At 39.2% G+C, this 19,393-nt stretch overlaps 1 protein-coding gene across 9 annotated transcripts; it reads left to right on the forward strand.

Annotated features, from left to right (window-relative positions):
• Positions 1-79: 79 nt before the first annotated feature.
• LOC111258817 (uncharacterized) lies at positions 80-16,065 on the forward strand. 9 transcript variants are annotated; one of them, XR_015310297.1, is made up of 8 exons: positions 294-1,408; positions 1,763-2,028; positions 2,758-2,915; positions 10,333-10,437; positions 11,156-11,232; positions 12,176-12,281; positions 15,254-15,439; positions 15,550-16,065. XR_015310297.1 is itself a non-coding variant. In XM_086967605.1 (8 exons), exons 4-7 carry the CDS (start codon positions 10,440-10,442, stop codon positions 15,312-15,314), a joined length of 273 nt encoding a protein of 90 aa, XP_086823731.1. In that variant the 5' UTR covers positions 294-1,408; positions 1,763-2,028; positions 2,758-2,915; positions 10,333-10,439; the 3' UTR covers positions 15,315-15,439; positions 15,550-16,065. The 9 variants fall into 9 exon arrangements, 7 of the variants coding, with proteins under 7 accessions (XP_086823728.1, XP_086823729.1, XP_086823731.1 ...); XM_086967605.1 differs by having other exon boundaries at positions 10,333-10,475; positions 15,261-15,439; XM_086967601.1 differs by lacking the exon at positions 11,156-11,232 and having other exon boundaries at positions 15,261-15,439.
• Positions 16,066-19,393: the final 3,328 nt, after the last annotated feature.

Genomic DNA, 19,393 nt, shown 5'->3' on the forward strand with positions numbered 1-19,393 from the left:
ATAGATAACTCAACGTATCATGTATTAGAAATGTATTTCGTGAAAGCAGTCTTGTCATAGTAAATCAGTTCGATTAGCACTGATAGGTAACGGATAAGAAAGGACCGAAACAACAACCGTTGCCGTACATATTCAGTTGTCGACGAACTGATAACTAGGCATATTGGAAAGCGTCCAATCTATAGATAGACAGGCGCACGCGCGCCTGCGCACGTATCGCCTTTCCTGAGGCGGCTACAGAAAAGGAGATAAGAACCAAGTTAAGCTCTCGGTAACTGCTCGTAAGTCGCACGTATAATAGTTATCTTGTCTAAATTCTAGCGGCGATACTAGGCTGTTACAAAAACAACCAGAAGAAAAGGGTTTCGACCCTCCGCTAAATCCTCTTTTTCACTGTGAATGGAAAAAAAAAGAACGAATCTTTCCGTTTGATTAGTTGCTCGACATGTGCCCCACAATGACTTTAAGTAATTAAAGTGGAAATTATCGATCTTCTGTCGGACCAAAGTATAGTTGACAGTTGTTAAAATTTCATTGTAGTGTTTCAATGTAGTTAAACGTCTTTCGGAGCTTGTTTATACTGTACGGTACGTTATTTTGACAGTACTGCGTCTCTATGAGATATACACTGCGATGCGTCAGGACTATCAAGGCCCTCTTCACTGGCAGCATCAGCTTGAACTGTATTAGATTGCTTTGGCGGCGGACAAAGCTTGATACATAGAATATGTGGGCGCTAATATAACTACCAGGCTGGCATACCGCTTTCTGTGCGCAATTGAGACGAGACGCGACGCGACGCGACGCGACGCATCGAAGTAGGCTATTGTTAGCCATAAAAAAAGAGAACTTGCCCATTGTGGTAACGAGTCACGCTGACCTCTGTTGTATGACTTACCCTCCCGCCAGCCTGATCATTTCAGCCGTTTCGCCTACACGTTATGGTTGTATACGATTTTATGAATGCTGCTCCTCTTCTTCGTCGTCGTCCCTCTGCAAGCCGGTTTCCACTGCACCTGCTACTAAAGGGACTAGTGCTGCCAAAACTACAGTTGTCAATGGTGATACTGGCGAGTGACTTCATACTGTGTCGCTATAGCAATATGGTGAAGGTGTGATAAATGGCCCGTGGCAACCGTGCTCCATTTCTGTGTGATGAATGATGAATTCTGGATGATGAAATGATGTATCTAAGGAACCTTTCCATTGTCCATCACTGAGCTCCGTTCAGGATTTTAAGGCACCACAAGGAACCACTGCCTTCCAAAAAACATTTTGTGTCACATAAGGTTACTCTGAATAGACTTACGTAGTGCTTTCTACAGGCAATAGCTACTTATTTTCTTCCCTACTCCCACAAGATCGATTGCTGAATTGATCATTTGTCGATAAATCGGATTATACTAAGGTATTTTTGTGCTATATAGAAGCTGGACCTATTGCAAATCATTCTTTAGATTTGCCGTCTGTATATGGCGCCGATATCCGTGAAAACCCATGTGGCTACTATGAGTTGCTGGATTAGGTTGGTCAATATGATTTGCCCCGGTTAGAATAAGCCCGTTTCCTGTGTGTACATACCGACACACGCAGTTGTGAGCGTTTATGTGACCAAGTAACCGTTCCAACGTGTGTTACTGACCGCACTCAAATTGGGGGTCGTTATTGGTTAGAGGTTTTTGTTTAATCCGAATAATCGAAAATAGCGTGAGAAAAGCGGCGTCCAATTCGGGTAACTATGTAATTACGTTTGTTATTGTAGGGGAACGGATCTGCAGGCTGGCGAATAGATCCAATTGTTCCGCAGTCATCGATAACATAGCGTTACGTCTAGGTTCCGGGGGGTCTAGCCTTGTTTACGTGCGCAATGCTAGCGACATCTTTGGACCACTTCAGCAGCTCCATTGAGCGCAGATTTAGTTCGGGTACTTCTGCACTGCGTTCTACTGGTTACATGGCATCTTCGCTCTAGATCCAGATCCTGTTTCGTACGCGGTCTATCCTGGTGCATTTAAATACATACTCGGCGTATGTAGATTTTACATATTGTTGATTTTGATATGATCAAATCGTCTTTGTGCATATACAGTTACGTGTTTGTGAATGGTATGATAACTGCTTTTTAGTTGGGTCGATATTTGCTACGTAATTTAGTGTTTAAATGAATAACGGCTATGTTTATTACTTTTCACACAGCGTCTATCGTATTGTACCGTAGCGTGAAGACTCGTCCTTTCAGAGGCTGTCCTACTCAATATTATGGCACAGGGAATTTCTGAACTAATATTGCGGCTAGATAAGGTTTTATTATTGTTCATCATGATTGGAGTCGGTATGAATAGACTCCTTGAGCGCGTATTGACTGTACTGGTTGAAACCACCAAAAGATTTTCCGTAGATACGGTTTGGTAATTGCCCGCTTATGTCCACAGTATGTAAACTAAGATTTAGTACAAAAATTGCCAAACACCCATTGTAAGAACTTACTTGGAAAATACTTGTGCGTTAAGTAACAACGTAGCGTTACGTCTACGTTCCGTCTACATAGCTCTTCAACATACGGCCGCATTTTCTAACGTGAGGCCTTTGAAATATTTTATCTTCAATATTCACGTAAAGCCTTGCGATCAATAACGCCTCTGCGGGATGACATAACCCATCTAATTAACAAGTCTTCAGAACCCTACTTTATATGCTTAAAAATTAAACGAAAATCCCATATTTATGTTGAAGAACGATGCAATCTACTGTTTTCAGGATGAATAAGCGCAAAAAACTCGTCGCGTTAGCGGATTTGTCTAGCGTTGTTCGTACAGCCGAGTTCATTTAATATTACACGACATTTCTGCAACAAGATATGCTGAGAACGGATCTACTACAAGGCTCATGGAAGAAGAAGCCCCAGCAATAGCAAAGTAATTATTATGTAATACATAGTTGTTGATTATGCACTAGCTAGCATTGAATTGTTAACAACACGTCCAGCTAAAAAACCGAAACCGATCTTCTGTTATTTTATTTCAGGTGGCCAATAACAAAGTATAGGCGATAGAGGCTAACCCGGTCACTTACGACGGTCGCCTTCAGCTTTCTCTTAACAAACTGTGGCTTTAGCCGTATTGTTACATCTACAAATAATTTTTTTGTTTTTTTTAGATTTTCTCTTTAGAGTCTACAACAATGTATAGTTGCCTATGGAAGCGAATAAGACTTACAGGGTTAAGTTTTTGGATAACTTGTGGGACAAATGTCAAGTAATGGTTTTACCGAAACGGCAACATTGAAATGATTGGTATCGTGGTATTTTGCTTCACTTCGATTTATTTGCCTTTGGCGCGACAACAAATCTTTAGACTATTTTTTTTTTTTTTTTTTTTTATATATATAATGGCATCATTGATTTATTCCAGATTACCGTTACATGCTTGAGATAGCTAGGCTGTTTTTATGGGAATGAAAATGTACACTCAACGTAAAAATAGAGCAAACATCGTTTCTTTTTTTGTTTGCTCGGAAAGTCCATATTGGATTTGTATTATAGATATATATGCATAGTACTAATTATAAAGCTATGTATTTAATAAGCATAATATCGCGGGTGTGAGGACATATCGTTCCATATAAAAACGTATTGTATTGTATCCAGAGTCTGCAAAAGTTCAAGAAAAAATAGAGTGGTGTTTTATGCACATGTTGCCCCTGCCACGAAGAAAATATAGGGCTTTTTGCAAGCTCTGACATATGTACTTCAGCTGTGATAAGTTGGGTATTTTATGCGTGCTTGATTTTCACCAATTTCCTGCTCAGTTGTGAGTACTACATAGCACAGAATGCGAGCTGTCTTTGTAAATGTAAGTCTCCAATTTAACCCACGTTATGCCCCTGTTTGGGCGTACTGGTCTGGAAAAATGTTAGCCCCCTATAAAAAAAAATATCACCCGTAGATCGTCTATGCTTCCTATTCGAACACAAACCTCAGCTGTATTTAGCTCGTCTTAGTTCGAAACAAGAAACAATGGACCCGAATAGTTATGAAACACCCAATACTCTGAACATGGGCATTTACATAGAAATGGTGAAATGATGCTTGAAAGTTTCGACGACGTTGCTCCGAAGATATTTACCCTGTACATTTGTTTCCAGTCGTCCCGTCTACGGTGTCCTAAGCCTGGATCAATTGCAATAGGCTAACCTTATTCGTATTAAACGTATTCCATTTCGTATTAAACGATCGAAAACAAAGCATATGCTCTATTATTTCTGGACTTATAGTAAAAACAGATCTGATCAACAACAGCACTACCTATGCGTGGCGTACACACGAACTCGGTACTTGATATCTATGTCTAACTGTCCGACTATGATCGATACGTTTCTTCATGTATACAAAGGCGCTTTTCCATTAAAATTTAGATATTACAGACAGTTTAATGTATCGCATCTGTCCATTCTGAACTAGAAATAGATATGCGCAAGAGTTGTACTTGGATTGATAAAATTCAAAAGCTGCATTTGATTGATTTCTGACGATTGCCGACGCAAACCAAACGTAATTTTCTTCTTCTCAAATCTGTTGAGAGAAATGTTTGCCGTCGGGGATGAATGTCTGAAGCGACAAACGCCTGATAACTGTGAAAAAATTTACACCAAACCCTTCACCTAAATCACTGCTCTCTGATGTGGTCATGATCCGCCTATTCCGATTGAGTTGTTTGCCAATAGATCAGAATAACCAGGTGAATACTCAATGCTTCTCACAGACGAAGGGTCTGAACGGAAGCCCAGGATAGGCAATAGGGCCGGTTATACCTCGTTCATATAAAGTATCCCTTGTAGGCCTTAATGTAGGTCCTAAAACATGATTTCGAATGCCAGATGTCCTGAAGGACAATCTACGCACACAGATTTAGCTTGTGCGGAGCTGTATTAACTGGTACACTTCATTGAACAATCCGTTCTATAAGCAATACTTTTCCATACGTTGCCATTGTTTGATTCCGTGAACTATTCCGATATAACGTTATACCTGCTCTGAGCAATGTTGTGCTAGAATATTTTAAGGGATACGTGCAGTCCATGCTAAATATTCAAACAAAGTAGTAGTAACTGACTCCTTATTATTTTGGGTCTAAATCAACGTTTTATACGACCATAAGACGCGTTAATCGCCTAAATATCTGTATCGGAAAAAAAAAAAAAAAAGTTAGATATTTACTTGTGTTTTTCTGCATTTTGAAAGAGAATGTCTCCAACTGGCGTGGCATAAATTCAGCTCAGAGTTTCCCATTGCCAATATGTCAAGGCTCCATTAGACGATGGCGTTGAAAATATTTTCGAGAAGTATTAAATGTACAGAGTACGCTTACGTATTAGTGAGAATAAGCCTCTTGCCTCTTGACAACTCAGTACGTTGATTCTCAAACGTTTTTCTGACGCGTTACTGCACGAACGTTTGGAACGTATATATAGACAGAGTCTATATATACGTTCCAAACGAAAGAGATAACATTTCTTGAGGAACACGTTTCCAAACAGTTAATTACGTGAAATTTATATCACCAGCGGTTATATTGTATCTTCATCGAGAATCTTCTTATACTATATAAGTATTTGGGCTTGCGGCAGTGAAAGACCCCATAGAAGTAGCTCAAGTTCGCGAAGCAATCTCTGCCGCTCTTTGACATTATCTACTACCTACCTAATCTAAAGGAAGTTAATTTCATTTTGCAGGACTCACTCTAAGCATGGGACAGGCCAGTATCATAGTTGTCACTATCACGCTAATGTCAAAACAAGGGTGACATGGTCATCGCTATTAGCTTTATTCCAATATAATTACTAACAATTAATAACCATTACTATTTGTATTTACCGTTGCAAATCAGTTATTTGTTTTACATGTGAAACGCCATCTTAAATGGGCTGTTTATATCGTCTTTGGGTCATACTGTATAATATAAGTTAATCATATTAAGAGAACTTGCCTTCGAACAAACTTAACACCGATAAGCGATTTCTGCAATTTACGAAAACAAATCGCTTCTCACTTATTTAGGACACGTATAGAACACCTATTTATATAGCGATGACGGTGTCTGCATTGATTTTTTCATAGACAGGTTCCGTAACCTCGGTTCCTCTATGGCGGAAAACTTTCCCGAATCTTTCCGTGTATGGCAAAATACTTGTTCAGGTGTTCGGCCCTTCACGAAACGTCGGACGGTATCACTCACTATGCCTTGTTGCTCAAAATGGCTTCAATGAAAAGGTGTTTCTTGGTGCGTGGTGATACTGTTTGATTCTTGTGGCGTTCGATACTCTTTGTTTGTTCTATACTGTCGCTATCGGTCTGATACCCTCTCTAAAGCGATGGAGGCTCCTCGCGAATGGGTGCAAAAAGGCTTCATGTGCTTCTCTGCAATATCAAATATGGAAACTTTTTCATACTTCGCCCCTTTTTAGTAAAAGCATCAGGCCTCAACGTCTTCCATTCCTGGTCGCACGCTGTTATGTTCTGCTAGGCGCGAAAGATAAAGGCGACGAGTATGGCCGTCAGTTAGAAGCAGAACATCAGGTCACATAGGATAGACTAAGGCTCAGCAAAAAGCTGATTTACCAATGAAACACAGGAGATGATACTAGGCTCCAACTCGAGGGTTTTCCTTCCGATGCGGCAGGGAACACCGCATACCGCTTCTAATGAATTCATTCGTGTATATGCTCCTAGATAATAAATGCTTCTAAGATGAATCAGGACCCAATTCGATCGTGAATTACTTAAAGGGTTGTGTACGAAGCTTTCCTTAGCTTTCTTCCTTACCGTCCTTGTTTCTACGCCATAGTTGTTTCGTACATCTGATAAAAGTTATAATGCCCATAAAAACTTAAACATTTACCAGTACCACAAAGATGTAAGTTCTTTTGAAATAACATTTTAAATAGTAAACAGAAAGTCTAAAATGTTCTAAATTGTATTGAGTTGCAGGAGGTCACAGGTCTCATTGGCTAATGATGAACATTGTTTAGCGAAGAATTATGAAATAGCCTACTTTTTTTATCTAGTGTAAACATACCGTAGTGTCCTCTTCAGGAAACGTGCGTTACTCTTTAATACGTTTAGTAAATAAGAGATCTTCGCATGGTTGCATTGCTTTGTCTACACTTTACATACTATCCCTATAATGAATATGTGCAATCTCTCCTTTAGGTTGCGTAACTTTTCGAAAGTCCTACCTAAGATAGAGACAGATAGGTTAAAGACATAGCATGGTCCCTTGACTTAGCAGTACTCGTTGCCCGTCTTAGCCAGCCTAGATGAGAACAGATGGCTATCTCCTAATATCTAGATCGTCTACTCATTTGTCTGTCAATACGTTCTTTTAAACTTTTGGAACCACAAATAAAGGTATAGATCTTTGTACATTTTGTTTTGTCGTACTGAATTAGACCTTGATTTAGAAGAGCATAAACCTAATTTTGCTTAATTATGAAGAAGCCACGATAGTAATAACAACTATCGATCACCAAATGGTACGGAAGGTACAGGTTGGCGTTTGTGTTAAGACTTGATCTTTTTAAAGGTAAAGCTGTTTTGGCTAAATGGCATCCACTTAAAAAGTAGCGCCTATGAGCTCAGTTCTTGAGATATCTCTTAAGCTGGTTACGGAAGAGTTACGATCCGTTTTATGTCGCGCACCGCATTACACAGTTGCACCTCAGGCCCAGAGCTGTGATTCTATATATGAATCCTGCGAGGTTTCCTGCACAAAATTCGACGCTTGCCTATTTTTACATAACCAGGGAATAAGGGCCTGTAATGAGAGTTCACGGCGTTTCATAGCCTATAGAAGGTGTCTGCTTGAAAAGCGAGGTAAAGAATAGCAGGTCTTTTTTCGATAGTTCATTTTATAATAATAATGACTTTTTAGTTAATGCAACAATTGATTTATATATATATATATATATCTCGCTAGGATAATTAATTGTACTACATACATTTTACGCTAGTAGAATTTTAAGAAACGTGACATATTATACCTGCTTAGCGTTTATTGCATCCATTGTTTATAATAGTCTACAATGTATAGATTGCACTCTTAGTATCTACGTTGATTCTCGCCCATATTGTAGATCCCGTTCGATGAAGTGTATATTTTTTGCGCTCGTTGAAAATTTACCATGTGTAGTTTCCATCAGATATAATAGCATTTTAAACGACTACTTAGACGTTATACGCTCTAATAGTCAGGAACAAATGGTATTGGGTAGGTCTTTTACAAAATTCTTTGCCATGTTATAGTGAATTTCGGACCTTTAAACGTTTACTTTGTAATACGTTACGCGTAGGCGTACTCACGTGTGTAGCACTCACGTGTGGCGTTGTTGAAATTGGGGTGATCCAATAATGTACTCGCCACCAGTGCGTCTACCAGGACTTCTTTTTGTTACCCTTTCTCCGTTCCCTGCTGTCAGTTTGCTTGACTGCGTCGATGCATTGTCGTCGTATTTTTCCTTTTGACGCGGCAAGAGACGAACGGCCCATACACCAAACTGAAACAAATATCGCCAATGACCTGCCCGAAACAGGATCAAGCATTGCGCGATTGACCAGAAGGAATCATATACTCAGCAAACATCAACGCTGCTTTCGGATTGTCATATTGACATAATGGTGACAAAATTGAGTGTTAGAATGCAAGGAACGCCCAGTATCTTGGCTTGTGATGGTCACAACAGGTAACGCACGAGGAAAGTCCACAGGGATTTGAAGTGAGAAGGTAGCTCTTCGTTTTGGACTGCCGTGTTTCCACTAAAAGCTCTAAAAACATAAACGCATACTAATGAAGTTTAGAACTTGATTTACTAATGTAATTTTGAACCAGCTCCGACCATAGCACTCACTGTTAGAAGGTGAACGACGTAAACAGCTTTTATTAAGGGCTTATTTTTTTTTTTCTGTTACAATACCTTATAAAGCTTCGGTTGACACACCCGGTCAACTCCAGAGTCGTCTTTAAAGGAATACAAAATGAAATACGTTTTTTAAACCAGCAGGACGTCATGGTAATGGCAATTTATATCCAGCGGGGTTCATCTGCTCGTAATGAAAAAAATAACATAAAAATAGAATGACAATAGTAATAATGACGACAACAATCATTTAATTACAGTGCTCTCGTTTAAAAACTATTCATCAACACACTTAAAAATAAGTCAGCAGTACATGTTTTTGCTGATGTGGGGACCGTATAACAAAGTTAAGAGGAGGGGGTGACGGGAGTTTTCTTCGTGGTGTAAAGTACTACCACATGTAGTTTTTTAGCATGAGAGTGTATATACAATATAATGATACCTTTTCAGTTGAGCTCCTTGGCTAAGCTGTCTAGTGAATGTATTATATATGAAAATATTAAATAATCGGCTTGTATTCAATCGCGCCTACTTTAAGTGTCTTACGTCATTGATTCCTCATTAACTTATGCTCAGTACATATGAACAAGTTCTCGTGAAAGGATTGAGACCCACATTTTTGACACCATATCCTTTCTGTTGATCGCTAGCGTTGTCCGACTTAAAATGTTCTACGATTCAGTGCTTAAGTATTTGACTCTTAGCTTGTAAGGCACACGTGCTTGCATACTAAACTTGATGGAAGTTTAATAACTTTGTCAATCAATCAATCAATTCTCTGTGTAGATACAAACAAAATGTTTATATTGCAAGGATTATAGGCATATCTCGCATGTTGGTTTTGTAGGGTGAGCTCAACAGACGAGTCCTTTGTTACTCATTAGCATTTTAAAAGATCTACAGAGAGAGAGAGAGAGAGAGAGAGAGGAGAGGAGAGGAGAGGAGAGGAGAGGAGAGAGCAGGGACGAAAGGTCCAGGGCTGTCTGGCTGTTGCAGATAAAATCAGTTTGGATTGGGAAACCCAGCGATTCTATGACATTCTTTCTAGCTACCATGTGTACAGGTGTATTACCTGGGTTTGGAAAATTTATCAATATTCTGATTCCTTTTATGCGTTTTCTTTTATCTGTACCTGTAAGGACCTATATAGTGTGTATGTTTTGTGTGGCAATATTTATTAATTATTCTTTGAAAAAGGGAAAGCTTTGTTTCGCCTACTGAGCTCTTTCCCGGAAAATCTTAGACAACATCGGCGACAGTTTGTCAAGCGAGCCCCTTATTAATTCGTTACTGTCGACCGAAATTTTTAATCAGGCATTCCCAACGTAGTCAGGCTTAATTAAAGGATACTAAATGTACTGCATTTGTCGATTAAAACGTTATCCACTGTTGTCGTTCAGTTGAAAAATGTTGATTTTGCAGCTGGTTGTGCTTGCCGCCATTCCGTCAAAGAAGCACCGGGACGCCATTCCGATTTCGACCACATCTGACGTCGCTTACGGGTCCAACGTTACTGTTGTTATTGGCGTATGTGGAAATCTATTTATTTTGACACTCATTATCAGGTTTGTACGTTGGCATTTCTAGCGAACATAGGACAACAATTGTACAGTCGCCTAATTTACACTATTTAGTCCTATGTGGATTTTACCCTATTGATGCGTAGTGCTGATAATTATACTGCTAAGTAAATTTGGTCAAGTAGTTAAACCTATAATGGGGCACTATTTGATGCTTTCCTTTATCAAAAGAGAAGACTCAGAACGACATGTATTACAGTGAGTAATTTTTCCCAAATGGCAAAACGAAATTTCTTAGATTTTTTCATATCTGCTACTACTTTTCTCTAGCTGCATCTAACTGTGATTTCCACCTTTCCGGCAGCCAACAAATGGAACCTAAAAATGTACGAGGTAGCGAGTAAACATAGCACTGCTGAACTATGAAGGGTCATCTCTGTGCCTATGAAGCGTGATTAAATGGAACATTAAAAGTCGTTAATTGTAAAAGAGACCTATTTGTTTTACTCGTAACGAAAGAGTTATAACGGTGATCACCACTATCTGCCATCGAAGTTATTTCATTGTTAGCTGATGGTAACTGGCATTATGAATTTTAGCAATAACGAGGAACAGACCCCGATCTATTACCTGTAAGTTACAATAAGTATTTCGCAAAAAAGCTCGTCACTTTTAAACTTTTACAACCATATATTACTCTGCTAATTCAGAGGTTTTACTTAAAGCCCGGTAGCTTATTGCCGCCCGAAAGTGGACGCAGACCAAAGAATCCGGGGACTATTTTGATTTCTATAGGACTGAGGTAAGAGCACTACAGGTTAGAAAGAAACCTTGAGTTATAGCTTAGCTGACGTCGGTATCTCTATAGGCAGATATTGGCATGGCAGGGCAAGAGGTGAAACTCGCGCGTATTCTATTGGTACTGCGACAACTTCTGCATTCTGGCCGGAAGAACATGCAAAACATAGTATAATCAATAACTGTCAAAAGAAGTACCCGTGTTATTTTGCAAAGATACTGAAAGTGATCGATAACTTGAAGAGAATGTAGCAAAATGCTTCTCCAAAAAAAACGATTTCATTAATTAAACTTGCAAAAGGTATTATAAAAAGGAAACTAGTGGAAAGTTTCTTAGCATCTAGTGAGGTTGTATTGAGGAAAAACTATAGCCTTATAAAACCTAACTAAGACTGCTTTTGTCACTCGATCGAATCATTCATATAAACGAGTAGTTTAAAAGTTATCTGATATAATGTATCTGATATAATAAGGTATAATGATGCGGTAATAATATATGTGTTACATTTGTAGTAAGTAAGTGAATCTTAAGGTACAGAGGAATTACTACGACTACTATATATATATATAAATAAGTGGATTTTTCGTTTATGTTGAATGCACTATACACGTAACTAAAAAGAAGCAGACATATAGTTGTATTACAAGGTTTTTCAGTTATCTTCTCGTTACCCTCTGGTAGTTTCTGGTAGTGGTGATCTCTGGTAGTTTCGAGTAGGATTGAGAAGCACACCATCGAGATGTTTACCACATATACAAGTATACAATTAAAATATTATGTTTCTGCCTCATAACTTGTTCAAAGTTTTAATGAAATGTAACTTTTTGCTCTAGATGATTAGCTTAACAACCATCGTGTCAGCTTAATGCCTGTAGTACGTCATGTAAGTCATATCAATTAATATTTACTTTATATTTGAGACTAAATTTGCTGCTTTGTTTCATAGAAACCATCAGGAAAAGGAAGATCCACCATCTTCGATCATACACCGCGTATTGGGGATTTTATCATACCTCCACTTCAATTTCGAAGAACATTCAACCTACTTTAAGGTTAATAACCTTCATTCATATCTTTTCTAATTAAACATTCTTTTAATTTATAATTATATATTTAGATTTAGATAAAATCTAGATGAATCGGCTGTTCAATATATTTAAAACTGAATGTATTTCAATAACGAGGTCAAAATACTCGTTCTACACGCATACACTTGTAATAACTTTTTGTCATATCTACCTTGTTTCGCTCCGAAATAATAAATATCAGTTATGCTCCTTCGTTGCCCTCGTGCATCGGGAATGTTTGCAAACTGTTATTCCTTTGGCGTGAAGACGTAACGAATTCTACCTGTTAGTCGTGTTATCGAAATCAACCATTTTGAGACTCATAGTAACCCTATTCTTTTTCGCTGGGCCAACCTGCGTCCCAGGGGCACTTTCTTTTTTATTTTGATCTAATCTTGCACCGCCATAAACTTGTTCCTCATTCTCCTTGTTTGCCCTTAATTATACCGGCGACCAATACTGCCATGCTTTCCTATATCATTTTGACAGTATCCAATCCTTTTCAAGCGCCCCAAATATGGGATTATAAAAGGAGGGATGTATCGCCTTTGTGCATCACACCTCGCACATCAGTCTCCGTTACCTTTCTTTATTGTCAGCAGATAACTTGCGGGCATCCCTAAGAGTCCTCTGGTATAATGTTGCATAACTATTATCACACTTTCCTAGTTGGTTCTTTTGCCACTTATATTTCCCTTTTACTGAATATCAGCGGTGCAGAGTTATCTACGCCTTTTTTGCAGATTATCAGTACGACGACTGGGCGATCCGCGTGCGCTATTGTTTGCACGCCTCCAGCTCTCAAAACTTCGAAACGTTATTATAGGAATGACAAACCGTCGATTTCTCGGGCGCTCTGGCGATCATGTTGACTTCCATCTTACTATATATAACAGCTCTATCATTGAATTAGAAGGTTAGTCTTTTGTTCATTGTGCTTTTAAGAATCGATTTTCCCTGGTGGCCAGATTGGACGGTATGGAAGGTTTGCTCGACTTTCCAGTGAGAGCCAATATGGGCCATTATCAATCCACAAGGTGTCTTTACTCACGCGATAACTTGTTTATGGTTTACCTAAAGACGTTTGACTTTCCTAGACTGCTTCGCCTAAACTTCGCCCGCCAATATGGCCGTCGACGAGTATTTCACGCCGCGAGGGCGTCTGTTGGATTTTCTGTGTCGGTTTGTTGCGGCCGGTTTGCAAGTCTTTTTAAGCACGACGACACGTATAATTACAACATATGGTCAAGCGCAGCTTTGAATGGTATCAAGATATCTCTGCTTTCCAGATTTTCTTTATGCTCTAGGCATATCTCCGTCATTTCTTTCGGCGCGCTATAGGGCTTAGCTGGTGCCTTGCCTCTCATACTCGATATTCCCATACCCTGTCTCCAGTGTACATGGGGTGGCTGTGTGATGCTTCTTTGACAAGCTTTCAATTCGGAGCCTCTTCCTTTGTGTCATCATCTCCAAATGGTGGAAAGCTGGCGACCTATTTCGAACGTAACTGAAGGGTTGTTATTAAAATAGGTTGTGACTGCCCGGCTGCTAGTTCGGCTATATTTACCTTCTTCGACCACCCTCGACCGTCTTAACAGTTGTTTCTCTCACGTTGAAATCTCGAACCACCAGCACCATTTTGTTGCATCCCTTGCATCTTCCTACTTTTCCATTAAAGGCTGTAAAAACATTATTACACTTTAGTATCTTAGTGTTTGGCGATGTGGAACACTATAGGTTTATATTCGGGTTCTACGTAGACCCACCTCCCGGCAAGACGTTATTCTTTTACCATTAGGCTTGGCATGGCCCAAAGCACTGCGTCACCCTTTTTGTCATTTAAACAGTCTTAATTTTGCTTGAGGTTCAGTGCCTTGCGGTGAGATTCGTGGATAGCTAATATCTTTTGCCTCTTTTTCTGTGCTTTAGCTGCAGTGTTTCGTTAGCGTGCTGCTATTGGTGCATGGAAGTTTGTACCAGCTTGCATTTTTTGCACCGAAAGATATTTTTAAGATGTTTGTTGCTCTTAATTATTATTGCTGCTCTTGTCTCTTTTAGTTTTCTTATACTAGCTATCACTCCTTTGTCGTTTGTTTCTCGACGCTCGTGCGTCGTCACCTGCTTCGGCCTGTGGCGGCTTGTTTCTATCCCTTTTCCTTGTTGCTCGCCGGTAGATAATCTCGGTTTTCTCCACTATGGCAGAAGTTTTTCTCTTGCTGGATTTTTTTATCTCCCATCTGTAGTGTTCTATACAATGGGTTCGGCAGGATTAGCAGGGTGATTTGGTTCCCGTCTTCGGACCCCTACTAGTTATAGCACTTCGCTTTTCTAGTATATATACATCGGTACATCACCCGTATAGGGTGTTATCTAGCGTAATGATTTTATTGGGCGCAGATGACAGCGCAATGGGGACTTGTTGGCCCACATTGCGTTTTGCTACGCTTGATTATTGTTCGTAGTTTTTTTTATCTTTGATGATTCTGATTAATATTCATTTGATATGATTTTACACTGTAGGCCTTTTGCCCTTCCATTACGACTAATCTTTTTTGAAAAAGCAAAGTAAGGTCCACTCAGTCGTCTTTTTTTGTTGTTTTTGTAGTGAAATCGGCGTCAACTCTGGCCGTTGTATGCGCAAGGTAGTCCTTTTTCTCGCCCCTTTCTGTTTTCTATTCTCCGGCTCTGCTCCGGAGTATGGCAAGCAAAGATTCATTCTTTCTTATTTTTCCTCTTTTTAGACGTGGCTAGAATTCCATAACGGGTTTGGCTGCGTTTTTTGCTACCCGATCTTGCCGATAATTAGCATGTCGTCTACCTATGTGGGATTTTTCGCGGTTGACTGTGGATCAGCTAGGTAAATTTATACAGCCAGCCTTGGCCCACCGCTACCTCCTCGAGCTGACTTGTATTATAAGAATAATAATAACTATATGGCTTGCCGATATTGCTGCTAGTAAGCAGGAGTCATTATGCCGATGTAAAAACACTTCGGATCCTCGAAGCAACCGCAGATGAATTTCTACAAGCCTATCGCCTGTAAGTATCGGCCGCCAAGTGTTGGGTTTCGTCTGGAACACGACCGGGAAGATCGGCCTCTCGTCGTTAAACTGATTGTCACTAAGGATATTGCTCGTTCGAAGGCAAGTGTTTACCTATCTTACCTTAGCCTCTAAACTTCATTTTATCTTTTTCATCCATAAAGAAAGCATTGATTATACAAATATTTTACGTGTTGGCTGCGTATTTTTAGGCTACCGCAATGCCGTATCGGAGCTGTATCACGATCATCTGCTTGTGCCAATAGCGGCAGTAACAAGACTGTCCAAATTCAATCTAATTGTTTTCAAATATATATTTTTGTTGGTTACTTATTCATGTCAGTACGAGAAAAAAGAATAAGGAACGAATATTGATTTATTGTTTCGCAAGTTTAATACCTTTCAATTTGCTAAAATTGCATCCTCAAGAATCAACCTCAAGTTTATTTACATAAGCATTAGAATGTGTAATACGTGAAACACAAAACTACCCCATAAGTTACCATTTCGTGCTGTTTGTTGAATAATAGAGAAGAAACAGCGGACATTTTTGTTTCTACCACCTCGGTGCACGACGCTTCACGCATATTGGGTATTCCGATACCCAGAGGGTTCAGCTTCCTCTGTAAATGACTTAGCTCAACAAACTATTTAATAAACCTATCCGATTATGCCCCAGTGCTAAACATCTGAAAAGATAAAATGTTAAAGGCTTTTTCCAAACTTTACTAGAGCTTGATTTTTTAATATAAATGTTGAACGAGTTCGCTTTTGACAAAATCATGCCATTCCATGAATATTATGTCAGTCATGACGTTTTGATGACATAATATGACCTCCTGAAGGTCAAATGATTTAATAGGAACGATTAGAAAAGGACTACTGCAATCAAGACAACAATTTTATTTCGTTCATCAATGAATAGCATCGTTTGTAAACTCGTCAAGCCAAGCGATCCCTTACCAACGATTACAGTCGTAAACAAGGAGACCCGTTCATTAACCCAATTGCAAATAACGTCCAAGATCCGTTTGCTTTACTGTGTTGGGCTGTTACCCGATAATCGTGAAGGTACTTGAAGGAAATAGTGGTACCATTGTGGTGCCTGTTGTTTCAGCCTTAATTTGAAAAATAGTGCGAAATGAATTAGGTAGAGAAAATGAGCAATTTTGAAATGATTATATCGGTCTCCTCGAACGGCTTTAAGGCGCGGGGATTCGTATTCTGACTTCTAGAAGCGAACACAGCATCGCAATCGGAATACACAGAAATAGAATTTGTCTGCTCTATCCTTTTTCGAAGTCTTCCTGAAGTCGAAACATGCGCTCTGTATCATTTCGGGTAAGATACGCATTTTATCATATTTTTATAAATAGAATGATATTTTTACCGATAATAAACGAGTTAGTTGTGTGTGTGTGTGTGTGTGTGTATGTGTATGTTTTGACTGATAAGGTAACCGTCAAATACTTAGCTTTATCTTTGTACAGACCCTTCGTAAAACAAGTTCGTGCCGATCGACTGCAGCCGTTCTTTCCGAATAACAATGACTAAAATCAATTAGTGTACCGTCCGTGTTCTAACTCCAGTAACTACGATTTGCATCTACTGGAAATATTTCGGGCTCCGTAATGATTGAAGCTTCTCCCGTACTCGTCCTAAGCTTCTATTTAACTATCAAACACCTTTGTTAGCTTGTGTCGGCAGCGAAATCATTAAAGAAAATTTAAATTTTCAACCGCATATATCAAGTCGCGGATGTCCTTCAAATTTTTATTGAATGAAATAAATACTTGGCATCACCTGTTGTAAAGGTGTGTAGGTAGATGAAACATAATGAAGCAATGTCTCTTGACGACTATTTCTATTTCTAGCCGCTAGGTGGAGTAAAGGAACGAATCAAACGATTGGAACTTTCACGTTCTGATCCCTCGACCAAGGATCTCTCGAACCTACAGTTGATTGTGAGCCTCTATAATCCGAAGAAGCGTCTAGCCAAATGTCAGATTGGCCCAAGAGGTTCTGTGGCCGGAATGCTCAATGCAGGATAGCACTCAATGGGCAGCGTGTAGTAAAGCTCAAAGAAACAGTGTCCAATAGGACCTCAGAAAAAATCTAAATGTTTCCTTGGCAAGCCATTCAGGTAGAGAATGAAGAAGCTGTGTGAAAGCTCGGCGAGAGACAATCTTTAAGAAATTTATTTTGCCAACACAATCTAGTTTGTGTGGGCAACGATTGGCCATGAAAAAAAGCATAAACGAACGAGTCAATCCGATGAATGCACGTAAAGTAGGCTTCAGATAAAGTGACTAGCTAACAAAGGTGCACAAATACGTAACAAAGTAATGTCATTCACTCCGAGTGATACTTGACCACACCCTAGAAAAGTATTTAGGTGACCAAAAAGTCATTTCGTAGCTTTCTATTTTTGTTATCGTACTTTTCCACCATACTCTTCACATGTACGATCTTCTCATTTATTTTTAAGCAGAAGCCACAGTCGGATTGTGTGGGAAAGTGTATCTAGTTTAGCTTCGTCGGCGGCTAGTGGAAATGAATAGTTCACAGCCATCCTACGCGTACGTAGACGTGCATTGATTCATATATTTAAATTATCATGCTAGATTTAGAACTCGGCCTGGCTTATCTGGCAAAGCGTAGATACATACCGCGGCCAGTGTCCCCTAGCGCCCAGTAGGCCCCATCTAGCTCTGCGGACCTATGCAATCTTCTCCGTTTCGAAAACAAACTCATGGATCAGCGAAGTTTCGGTTTTTGATGAGATTTAGATAGTTCTCAGAAACAGGCACACAACTAATTCTTCCGTCATCTGGACGTGTAACCGGGTGATGCGAAATAACGAAGACCTCGAATATCTTTGTCCGGAATGGTCACGTCATGAAGTAATTTCAAAGTTGTTGTTGTTATTAAGAACTTCTTTGCGGAAAGCATTTCTTAACGCCATTTTACACTAAAATCAAAAACAGGTCACTTGGTAAGCTAATAGTTGCTCGTAAAAATTAATATTTTTCTCGACTAACATTTGGTATTTTTGGTTTATGTTTGACCATAATTAAAAAGACGGACTTTTCATGATTAACAGAAATAATAACAATATATATATATATAGAAATATTTACCTATTATGGTTAGCTTGGAATTGCTGTGAGGCGAGTTTTTCAGGATTTCACCTTTTGGCCATAAGTTGCAGGTTAAATAACTAGACTAATCGGCTAGCTAACTGCAATGATTTCCTGAAAATGGTGCAAAAAGCTACACTCCCTGGGATTTTGAATTATCTAATAATATGAATAGTTTTATATGTAAACAATGGCCTAGAATCATATTCGAAACAGAAATGTTTCATTTTACAATAGAAAAAAAAAACTATTTTGTTTAATTTAGAAGGCTTTACGGACATGTCCGTTTGACTTCAAATAGATGAAACAGGCAAACCTTTAGATGAATAGTATTATTCGTTATCGGACTGTAAAAAAGGAACATAAATTAGTTGCTCTCATCTTGTTTGCAATGATACTACAAAGGAAGCGATGAAGGGCAATGGCGGATGAACGTGCAATGAATGCCAAATGGCAAAAAATAGACGTCTCTGAATGGACTCTGGTATTTGATTTACTAACGTTGTTCCGCTCGTAACGGCGCTCCACCATGTGACGTCGTTGCCACGGGGTCGAGGCATACGCTGATACGAGGCACGGTTAAAGCGTAAATTAGAAGAGTGAATCAATGGTAATTGTCATTGTTGTCGATGAAACATAAGCTGTAAATGTAAGATCCCTTCATAAATCTTCGTAATAATAAATCCCGCATATGCCATTAGGGGTGTGGAGGGTTGGCGAACGGAAATCAAGAGACCATTTTAATGCTTGCCAAATAAGGGCTGTAATTGAAACGTGTAAAAAAAACTGGAAAATAGCTGGACAAAATGTGGTCGGATCTTGAGCGAAATAGAGTATAGACACCCGTAGCAGAACTTATTTATTTTTTTCTATACACAAATTGCCTTCAATTTATAATCTCTCATCGGGCGACAAT

This window comes from Varroa jacobsoni, unplaced genomic scaffold (assembly GCF_002532875.2).
Source record: "Varroa jacobsoni isolate VJ856 unplaced genomic scaffold, vjacob_1.0 scaffold_267, whole genome shotgun sequence".
In the NCBI taxonomy this organism is placed as follows: Eukaryota; Metazoa; Arthropoda; class Arachnida; order Mesostigmata; family Varroidae; genus Varroa; species Varroa jacobsoni.